This window comes from Myotis lucifugus, unplaced genomic scaffold, assembly GCF_000147115.1.
Source record: "Myotis lucifugus unplaced genomic scaffold, Myoluc2.0 scaffold_1205, whole genome shotgun sequence".
NCBI classification, from domain to species: domain Eukaryota; kingdom Metazoa; phylum Chordata; class Mammalia; order Chiroptera; family Vespertilionidae; genus Myotis; species Myotis lucifugus.
Genome location: NW_005872253.1, coordinates 67015 through 78364, shown reverse-complemented (window position 1 = coordinate 78364; position 11350 = coordinate 67015). Strand labels below are relative to the sequence as shown.

Genomic DNA, 11350 nt, shown 5'->3' with positions numbered 1-11350 from the left:
CGATGTTCTTAGGCGACCCTGTGAAGGCTCGTCCGACCCCAAAGGGTCGCGACCCACAGTTGAGACCGTTGCTGTAGCGCATCGAATGCAGAATCCCTGTTGTTATGACAGTATTTACTTTTTGCCCCAAATAATCAGGCTTTCCTGTATGCGTGTCCTTTTGCCATTCTTGTTTTGTTGTGGTTCAGGAGATCTAGCCTTCGCCCTGTTAAGAGCACAACACAGCCTGGCCAGCGTGGCTCAGTGGTTGAGCGTCGATCTATGAGGTCACTGTTTGAATCCCATTCAGGGCACCTGCCTGGTTGCGGGCTCCATCCCCAGTAGGGGACGTGCAGGAGGCAGCCGGTCAATGATTCTCTCTCATCATCGATGTTTCTATCTCTCTCTCCCTCTCCCTTCCTCTCTGAAATACATTTTTTAAAACGAGCACAGGGCCTGGTCTCTCCCCTGGGCCCGGGTTCCGTCTTTGTGAGGTGCAGGTTGGCCCCCAGCCCTCCGTCTGCACGTCACTCAAGCCTCAGTTTCCCTGCTTGTGCATCCCGGAAGCCTTCCCACCCCTGGCCCCACTGAGGTGACCTGCTCACGAGGACCCTTGTGTGGCAATGGTCCCCTCCGTCATGTGGACTGCGATGCAGAGGAGGCAGGGCCACGCCGTTTTTGCTTGTCCGTGGGGCATGGGGTCAGCTGCAGGGACACAGGTCAGAGGCCCACTTGCTGCGGGAGTGCCAAGCCCAGAACTCGCGCTCCTCTCCAAATAGGACGTGCAGAAGCCCTCTACGGCAAGGCTGTGTGCAGGCGCTAAAATATCCTTCCAGCTGATGTCCCCCCCTTAGAGGCTGTGTGTGCTTTTGTCAAGTTCCTCCTTTTGTTGTAATGTACCCCACGAATCACAGAAGGACGCCTCAAGAAGTCGAATTAAAGAGTCACATTTATTGCAATCCGGGACTATGAGGGGCCATTCTCCAAATCTCATAGTGATAAGATGGTGGCAAAACCAGACTTATAGGCAAAGATCACAAAGGTATTGATTACATCTCAAGGTTTGGAATGAGGAACCTGGTTTGCAAAAAAGCAGTTTACAGAAGCAGAATTAAGCATGTTAATTATAGTTTTGGGTCTCGGGGTCACTGAATTGACAGAAACACCTTATCTTGAGACCACTGAGTTGCCAGGAACTCATTATCTAGAGCCATCGAGGCAATTTAGAGTCATTGTGCTGTCCTGGTCTTGGGACCACTGAGTGAACTGGAATGCATTATCTGTGGCCACTAAGACAATTTAGGATAATTGTGCTGTCCTGTTTCCAGGTACAGAAGAATGTGCTTTCTAAAACCAGTAAGATCACAATCAATGGGATAGTCATTCAATCGAATGGGATGATTTATACAATCCAGAAAATCAAAATAACTTTTCTATTGTTAAGCCAAACAACAGGGTTAGAGTTAAACTATAGTTTCTACCTGAGATGATTGCTACCATACTTCACTTGGTCTAGAAGGGTCTGGCCAGGGCAGCTCTGTAGACAGGTGACAAGGTGACCAGAAGGATCGGGACCGTGCAGAGGTGTTTTCCCGTCCTCTTCGGACCCCTCTTCTGTCCTCATTACGGAGCCCCATCATTTATCTTCAGCGTGACCCCCACCGAGTGCTCTCTACGATCACCTCTCCCTGCCTGTCCCCGCATTCCCAGGACCCAGGACAGAGTGGGCGCCCAGAAAATAATTGGTTAAAAAAAAAAAGTTAACATAAAAATAAACTAGAATTCAGTAACTGGGAGGTGAATATAGCCACTGAAACACTAAACTTGATTAATGATTTCAGTTTATAATAATTTCACTTTTCTTTATAAAGCAGGAAGTTTTAATATTTTTCTAGAAAAGAATGACACACGCTACATAGTCATCTTAATAGGAAACATTTACATATCTTTCCTTTGCTATTTTTAAGTGTAAATGTGCTTTTTCACGGACAGACTCACCCTTTACAATGAAAAGAAGTGGCGAACTCACCCTCACTTGCTATCTTTTGTGTGTGCGTTTCCTGCGGCCTCAGGCTCAGGCTTGAACTTTACTTTACCGAGTCCTGGGGGTGTGGGGGGTGTGGGGAGTGTGGGGGGGTGGTTAGCTATTGTCTCCTGGCGGATATGTAGGCTGCTTCCTGTGGGTTTTGTCCCTGATGTACACACGGCTATAAATATCCTCCACCAGGAGCCTTTTCCCTCTTCCCTTCGGCCACTTCCTGGAGGGGCTCCCCTGGTCCCAGACGCAGCACCTCCAGCCCTGCTGTCTCATCAGCGGTGTGTGTACCTCGCTCACCAATGCGAGATTTTAATTCACTTTTTGTAGTTATTTTATTTTTTTTTACTATTCGTGGTTTGATGGATGTAAAATGGTGCTTTGTATTTAATTCTTATTCTTTCTATTGCTCAGCATACATTTTTTATGTTACCATTTAAAAATGTCTACCTTTTGCCCAACCAGGGTGGCTCAGTGGTTGAGTGTCGACCTACGAACCAAGAGGTCATGGTTTAGTTCCCGGTCAGGGCACATGCCTGGGTTACAGGCTTGGTCTCCATGTGGGGCGTGCAGGAGGCAGTTGCTCTCTCACATTATTGATGTTTCTATCTCTCCCTCTCCCTACCTCTCTGAAATCAATAAAAATATCTTTTAAAAAATCAATAAAATATATTTTTTAAAATATAAAAATTTTTAAAAAATTGACACGCAAAACAAAGACTTTTAAAGAAGAATCACATTGTTATTTATTTCTTAACTAGAGGCCCAGTGCACGAATTCATGCACAGGTGGGGTCTGTTGTGGGGAGGGGCTGCGGTCTCGGTTGGCCGGCCGGCCCTGCCCCCTGGTCGAACTCCAGGTCAAGGGGACAATTTGCATATTAGCCTTGTATTACATAGGATAGGACGGAACACGGGGAGTGCCCCACCGCTGGCCCGAGGGGCTGTGAGGACTGTTCTGTGCGAGTGGTTCTGCCCTTCCTTAAAGCCCTGAAGCCGTAACCCAGGCCTCGGGCCCAGGTCCTTCCCATCGCGGACCTTCCCCAGTCGCCTGCACTTCCTAAGTGTGGTTGCTTTATTTTGAGAGGAGGGGGGTTCCACACGACTTCTGCTTTATCTTCATCATTCTCTCATGGAGACCGCGCACTGACGATGGGTTCCTGTGGTCTGTGTGCGAGTGATCTAACGGACCGTGACTGCGTCCCGCTGCCCCCCCCCCCCCCCCCCCCCCCCGTTCTGGGGGAGGATGAGCTGACTGCAGAGTCTGCAGGCTGTTTTCTCAGTTTCAGGGCCTGAGTAAGCCCACTTCCTGCTGCTGTGGCTTCCCGGGGGTCCGGGCTCATAATGCTCCTTGGCTCCTGTGGTGCCGCACTGGGGATGACTCAGCAAAGGGCCGCGAGGCCGCACCCTCTCCTCCGTCCCGCGGTCTCGGGAGCTTCCGTGGAAACTGCCCCGGGTGGTGGGGCGTTGGAGGGGACGGGGCTGCGCCTTTTAACATTTCTCAGGGAGATGTCTACGGCCTCAGGAGCGCACAGTGATGCTGAGAGTAAAACACCAGACGGAGAGGTCTTCCTCGCGCTCATCGCTGGGGGCACCGGGTGGAGAGTGTGCTGTGCGTGGTCCGAGCGCAGGGAGGGGGGCGCCTGGGCAGGCTCCCGCAGAGAGAGCAGTGGCTCCTGCAGCGGGGACGTGCCGGGGCAGACGGTTCTTCGCACTGTGATCCACTTTGGTCTTGCCCAGGAGGAGGGTTTTTTTCAGCTTAAAGGAATGCTGCCCTCGCCGGTGTGGCTCAGTGGACAGAGCGTCGGCCTGTGGACTGTGGGGTCCCGGATTCGGTTCTGGTCAAGGGCACGTACCTGGGTTGCAGGCTCTTGCCCTGGTCAGGGCTCGGGCAACCAATGGATGTGTCTCTCTCAACAGGGCGAAGGACAGGGTGGAGGACAGGATGGAGGGCAGCTGACATTAATGCTCTTGGTGCAGAATCTACCACTCTCTCTCCCCTCATCCCCTTTCCATTGGAAACCAGGTTTTTTCAAATCTCTCTATCGAGGCTTCATCCTTCCTGGTCTTTCTTGTTTTTGAAAGCGATGATCGTTCCTTGAGTGTCAGAAAGAAGTCTCCAAAAGCAAAACCGCCTGACAGTTCCCTCTGCATTTTCCTCCTCAATAAGGATCTCCTCCGGGAAGGAACGACACGGTTTTCCGGGAGCTGTGGTTTTTCTGCTTCTTCGATGTGTCAACCGCGCGTTTCAGTAGACATTTCATAGGCTCCGTGTCAGGATCTGCAGGGAGTTTCAGCAGAAATAGGAGACGCCTCAGCCCTGCCGGTGGGAGGCTTAAGGACTGGAGTCATTCAGAAATCCCTGGAGGGGACCTGCGGTCAGAGGCCGAGCTCCTGTGCAGGGTGTCCTGTGCTCGAACCCTCTCCTCACTCTTATCACCTCCACCTGTGCGACTCCTTATCTCCGAGGTCTCTGGAAAACAATGGTGCTACCAGCAGCCGTCTCCCAGGGCTGCTTGTGAAGATGTATGAGATAATGAATCACGAATATAAAGTGCTAAGCCTGGTGCCAGTACTTTCTATTCTTTGAGAGCTGGTAACTCTCAGGGCCCCAAGTCAGTGCCTAAAGGCAGGAGCTACTATTTCTTGGCAAACTGAGGAGGAGGGGAATGATGTCAAGGGAGCCGTTTGTGAAGTGGCCGTGGAGAGTGAGAGCATAGGTTGTATTCACAGGGTGTACATGGCCTGTCCTTGTTTTCCTTGCTAGGCCTCCTGCGTTGCTGTGTGGCATACAACGTGGGCCTCCCGGACGCGAGGGTCTTCTCCGGGCCTGCGGACGCCCAGTTTGGCTACGCGGTGCAGCAGTTCATCAACCCAAAAGGCAACTGGTAAGAGCGCTCTCTTCTTCGTTGTTTCAGTAAAGACACGAAGTACATTTAACATTGGACGGCAATTGCTTGTTCCGGTGGGGTCATGACTGTTTACTGCTGAGGAGGCCTCAAGCATCTTTAAATGGAGGATTTTTCTTTGAGAGTTGATAACTCTCAGGTTGCTAATTGATGGAATTGATAGTGCTATTTTCTGAAAATCTGGAGAGAACATTTTCTCTACATATTCCATAGCAAATTCATAATACCAGTTTGGGCACTTAATAGAAGATGATAGATAGATAGATAGATAGATAGATAGATAGATAGAAGATAGATAGATAGATAGAGGATAGGTAGATGATAGATATAGATAGATGATAGATGATAGATAGATAATAGGTAGATTTATCTCCATTTCTTTGTCTGTAAGCTGTCTCTGTTGAGTTTGTAACCGTTCAGTAGCCAATGCTGCCCAGGGCATTTCTGGCAGGTAGATGAGTTCCCGAAATTGTCTCCTTCATCAAGGCTTTGTCTACTGGTTTCATTCTAAATCAGCCTTCCCTGCTGGTGTGAGAAGAGTCCTCACGCATCCACCCACAGTTACAAAGGCACTTTCTCTAGTGCATCTGGCATCTTCTATTTCCCCCCCAATGTGCCATCAGTGCTTGTAGTGCCGTGTAATGATCACATTTACAAACGATGGGCCCATTTATATACAGCCACCTTCATGGATGTGGAAATATATGCCCCACTGCTGGGTCCGTTTCCCCTGGTAACTATGAAAATAAACTCAGATGATTCTGAAGGTTGTCTTTAGGCAGAAGAGCCGTGGGTCCACTCTGCCGGAGTTGCTGCCCCCTGGTGGACAGGAGTCCTGCAGGGACCCTCACCCGCTGGGGCCGCAGGGGACTCCCCAGGAGCTTCCCAGCCAGCGTCTTCGCAGTGATAAACGGGCTGCTGTGGGCCTGTCGCCTGAGAGCTGTAATTCATGGCCTTCTTTCCTGCATGAGCGTCTGTCGGATGCTCAAGAAAAGCAGTCAAAGGGACACTTAGCGTCCAGGGAGTTCACCTTGTGGAGCACGGCTGCCTATGACGGGGGCGAGATGAAGTGGCCACTGGAGAGGGCAGCGGGTCTCTGGAGGGGCCGTGGCGGAGGCGAATTGTGAGCCAGGTCTCGGGGGTGGAGGTGAAGAGGCTGCGGAAGAGCAGTCCCTGATGCCGGGGCCTCGGGAGGAATGCGGTCAGAGCAGTCCGGGTGGACACCAGGGCCCATGAGAGCAATCACTGTCATCATTTGGGGTCGGGGAGAGAGGGGGGGGAGAGGGAGAGAGAAGAGAAGAGATGAGATAATAGAGAGAGAGAGACAGAGAGAGACAGAGAGACAGAGAGAGAGAATATCTCTAGCAAGCATCTCCTTATGCTTTGAGAACCATAGACCCTAGGAGGCTAAAGACACAAAGGCGTTGTGATTGCGTAGTTTGGCCTGGGAATGTAGGGACACACTTGCTGACGCCGATGTCTCGGCTCCATCCCTGTTCTGTCCTGAGCTGCAGACGCCTGTCACATCTGCTCTAGGGCCTGATAGAGCAGCTGTCTGATTCCTGCACCAAGTCCCCGACTCCTCTTCCTCTCCCCTCCCCCATGTGGCATCCAGGGCCAGTCCTGTCGGCCCTCCCCCCAGACACCTGAGCCCACAGCCTGCAGCTTCTCAGCACCTCCTCCCTCTCCTCCCTGAAGCCAGAGGGAACTACTTTTCAAACAGGAGTCGGCACTGCCAGACCAACGCCCCCGAGGCTGCTCACCGCAGTCGGAATAAGTGAAAGTCCTCGAAGCCTGTGGCACGGGCTGGTCTCCTCCGGCCGCTCCATCTCCTGTTTCCCCTTCCCCGTGGTCACGGGCTCCGGCGCCCTGGCTGCTTCTGCCCTCAGCACACCAGTCCTTCCCGCCTCCAAGCCACTGTCAAGGGCACGCACCCAAGTCCAGGCCCAGGTGTCCCCCTGCAGGGCCGGTGGCCAAGGCGAGGACGAGCGCCGTCAGCCGCCCAGGTGCCGGGCCCTGCATGAGACCGGGCATCCGGAACTGTCCGTGTGTGTGTGTGCGTGTGTGTGTGTGTGTGTGTGTGGACAGTGGCGCTGATCCCTCCCACTCCTGAGGATGACAGTTCCGTGGACCTCAGGAGTGGAGCAGGTGTGGGAGGGGCTGCTTGGGCACCAGCTTTCCCTCTGTAGCGGTCAAGTTCACTCAGATTCAGAAAGCGAATTCCTGTAGTAACTGTAAGTCCTTGTCTTTAGACCTTGTATCCATCACACACACACATGCACACACACAAACAGACACACATGCATGCACACGTGCGCGGACACACACTCACATGCATGCACACATGTGCACTCACATGTGCTCAGACACACTTGCTTGCATGCATATACATTCATGCACACATACTCACCCGCGCACACACATGCACACATGTGCTCAGACACACTCACATGCATGCACACACATACATGCGCACACACACATGCACAGCTTGATTTGATTCCCCCCGGCCTGTTGGGAAGCTGCTGCTTGGGGTTGCTCTGCTCACCCACTCTTTGCTGAGCCCTGACTGCCCCTCTCAGCCCTTCATTCCTCCCGGCTCCTCGCTCACAGCTCTGGTCGTTCAGAGATCCCACTCTGCTGTCTGTGAAGTCCAAGTCCAGCTGTGCACAGCCCAGGTGTATGTGAATTTAAAGGCACGTTTTTACGTTGGGATCTATGAGGCTTTAGCACCACCTTGTCCTGGGGTTATCCATTATCCTTTTACTACGCTGAGGAATTTACTCTGGAAATAGTGGTGACCCGGCTTCGAGAGTTCCAGAGCCTTCTGAGCCGTCTCAGGGGAGCCGGCTGGTTCCCAGGGCAGGTGACCCCGAGCAGAGCCCCTGAGAGCCCCGTCCCCTGTGAACCTGTGGCCTGCCCACTCTCCTGGGTCGTCCCCCATGGAAGTTCAAGTGCAGTGACGCGATCCTTATCGCACACAATGCACGGAGGAGGGGGTGGGTGTCAGGTCACTTCCTGGGAGCCGGGGAGACACCCTGGGCTGTTGGTCTCCCCTGAGGCCTCCCCCAGCACAAGCTGAGCTCATTCTATGACAGCGCCGTGAGCTCGTGCAGCCGCTGAGGACGGGCCTGGCTGGCAAGCCGGGTATTTCCAGCTGCAGGAGCAGTTCCCTTGTTCCCGAGACGTTCCTGCAGAAAAGGGGACGAGCATGAACTTGTGTCACGGCCCCGAAACACCCATCTCTGTGTGAGCTCACATCATGGTTAGAATTAAGGAGACACGTAACCAAGCTCCGGGTGTTGTAAATATAACGGCCTGTCTGCAGCAGAATGTTAGATAAACACGAACAAGGAAGCATTCAGCTCTAGAGCAGACCGCAGACCGGCATATAGGATGTTGGCATAACAGTGCCCGGTATTCATGGGGTGTTCTTTCTTCTCCAGGCGCAGAATACTCGTAATGCTCCTGAGAGCTTTGTAGAATCATTGCCCCCTTGGCAAATGAGGGGACGCAGACACAGCTTCCATAGTTTCCCTAAGCGGACAGAGCTAATAAAGAACAAATCTGGGTAGATGAGTGAAAATAGAGATAAAATGTTTTAAATGCACCTATATTTTTAAAAATATTTTTTTATTGATTTCAGAGAGGAAGGGAGAGGGAGAGAGGAGAGAGAAACATTAATGATGAGAGAGAATCATCGATTGGCTGCCTCCTGCAGGCCCCACACTGGGGACCATGCTCACCCACTGAACACACCAGCGGGCGTGGCCAGCACGTGTTGACTGACGTATTCACCGACGTATCCCAGTGGCTGAATCAGGTCTGGCCACAGCAGGGTTGGCCCCACGTGCACCTCCCGGGGTGGACAGGGCCAGGGCACCCCGTTCATGTGGGAACAGTACCCCGGAGCTGTGAGCTGTGTCAGCCCCTGGGATCGCAATCAGCATTTGCTGAATCTAAGAGGACAATGTTAAGCACCTGCTGTAATCCCTGGGAACTTGCTAGCACTGAAAGGACACAGGAGTTTAGAGACTCAAAGACCAAGGGAGGCATTTACAACAGCCCGGAACTGTGGGTGCGAAACAACCCAGGCCGCCTTAAACACTGTTTACCGACCTGACAAAGAATTTCTGCCTCCAAGGGGTGGGCGAACGCTCTGTTTTGGAACTCTCCATAATCACTGTTTGGCCACAAGGTAAGTGGCCGGTGAGCGCTATTCTGGGCAGCCCTGGAGGAGGGCCAGCTCCCCGCAGAGCGCTCCCAGGCGGGGCTCAGCTGCTGTTGGTCCCTCTGCCTGCTTGGGTGCAGTCCACGCCTGGCAGAGGCTCGGCCCCGCCCTCAGGGCCCCCCCCAACTCGCTTATCCTGTCCCGACCCCGTCCACCCTCTCCTCGCCTGCCTCCTCCTCTCCAGTTGTCACATGAAATCCTCTGGGTAAATATACCACCCTCTCTCCTCTTCCTGTCGGGCAGACTTAGGAAAGTCGAGATTCCCTCCAGAATAATTCTATCAGCCAAATAAGGGGGACTTACTACGGACCCAGTAACAGTCTCTCAGGTGCTCCGTGTTTTCCTGCTCCCAGGATTGTCCTGGTCCCCTCTGCTAAGAATGCCGGCGGCCACCTCCATGCTTCAACCAGCCAGAGGGGAACTTACCCATATCTTGTCATTCATCTGTATTATTGGTTTAGTTGTCACGTATTTTAAACAGTTTTATCAGATTAAGTAAACAGGAGTGTGCCTTGGGCTCTTTTTAATCCACTGTAACACAGCCTGGGGCACATGCTGTTTAATGGATAAAATATTTATACCAATGGCTTATGGAAGGATTTAAGTTTCATAGACAGATGATCAAATCCTTTCCTTGTGGCTGACATTGGGGCCGGCGTTACGTGCCCATTGCTCAGCTCTGCTCAGAGAGGCTCCCAGGGTGCCGGGGCCAGACAGCCGCATTACAGGCCCCACCCAGCACCCTGAGGAGCAGAGAGGGAGGAAGGAGACCGATTTATAGCTGAACAAAAAGGACGAGTCACTCGTGAGAAATGGACATCAAAGGTGGTTCTCCACGGCTCTGTGGTCAGCGTTCTCTGTGAGAAGCACTAGCCAACGTCTCGTATCTCATGAGAACGCACTCCCGTCTGCAGGTTGCTGGTTGGCTCGCCGTGGAGTGGCTCTCCAGACAACCGCATGGGCGACGTGTACAGATGTCCGCTCCACCTGCCCACGGCCGCCTGTGAGAAGCTCAATTTGCAAGGTGAGCTGCGGGCGGCAGCGCGGTTTCTCACAGCTAGCGGAACCTGCTGGGTTACACACACGATTGAAAAGTAGCAGAACCCGTCCTGGTTCTGTCTGAAAGAACTGCAGGCAGCTTTCCTGGCCTTCCTGTTCTCGGTTGTATTGGCCCAACGGTAGCCAAATCTCCCACCGAGTGTGAAGGCTGGTTTACTAAGACGTGTGGGAACAGGCTGCCCCTGCACCGGCCGCCCCCAGACGGGAGCCGGTTCCCACCCGCGTTCAGGAGCGTTTTTCTGATAATTTACAGAAATCGAAGGCTGCCCAAACCTCCTCTCTCCCCAAAAGAAACCCCATGAAGCGTAGAGATGTCAGTCCTGAGGCTGACGTCAGGGGTGCTGTGTCTGAATGACTCCATTCTGATAAGAACATTCGCGCCCGGGAACGATGTGAAATGGTCGGGAATGCTGTTTTCATTCCCTCATCGCAGATGCTTTCTATTAATGCGGAAGCTACTAAAAGTTACTGGAAGCCTGAGTGAGTCACGCTTCCACACAGCACGTCCCGGGGCAGGTCACACGTTGCTCAATTCCTTCCTCGTCATCAGTCGAAAGAGCCAGCGCCGAGGGGTCACGGAGCCCCGAGGAACCCAGGCGCGGCTCGGCCGGCGGGGCTCAGGACGTGAGCATCTACCCACGACCCAGGAGGTCAGGGTGTGGTTCCCGGTCAGGGCACATGACCGGGTTGTGGGCTTGATCCCCAGTGTGGGGTGTGCAGGAGGCAGCCGATCCATGATTCTCTCTCATCATGGCTGTTTCTCTCTCTCTCCCTCCCTCTCCCTTCCTCTCTGAAATCAATAAAAACACATTTTTAAAAAAAGAAGCATGGATTAGGGAAACACAGTGCCGTGGAAATCGAGGGAAGGAGAGATTCAAACCAGTGGCGAAGGCTTAGAGACCAGGGCGGGTGTTTCTGACCCAGCCCTGTCTCCCTGGCTGCCAGCACCATTTCTGGGTCTAGCAGGCGCGCAGTAACCCTAGTCTCAGTGCAATGGGGTGAGTGCCAGTAGGGCCCGTGCCTGGGGTGGGGGGTCATCTAGATCCGTGCTCTCCAGACGTCTGCCACCCTCCCCCCTCGCTGCAGGCACGTGTAAATGTACAAATTCTAAAAATAAAAACATATCCCGGGGTGAGTG

The 11350-nt window shown here is 53.0% G+C and overlaps 1 protein-coding gene across 3 annotated transcripts in view; it reads left to right on the top strand.

Moving 5' to 3' along the window:
- The first annotated feature begins 4539 nt into the window (after positions 1–4539).
- The window catches only part of ITGA2 (integrin subunit alpha 2), a 51227-nt gene continuing 44416 nt past the window's right edge, over positions 4540–11350 (top strand). For 2 of the 3 annotated variants that reach the window (XM_023748216.1, XM_023748218.1), the window contains exons 1-2: positions 10068–10177; positions 10466–10692. In XM_023748216.1, the coding sequence (XP_023603984.1) occupies positions 10524–10692 (169 nt within the window). In that variant the 5' untranslated portion in view covers positions 10068–10177; positions 10466–10523. Of the gene's footprint in view, positions 4902–10067; positions 10178–10465; positions 10693–11350 lie in introns of those variants that run through there. The other variant, XM_014449471.2, reaches the window with a different exon arrangement.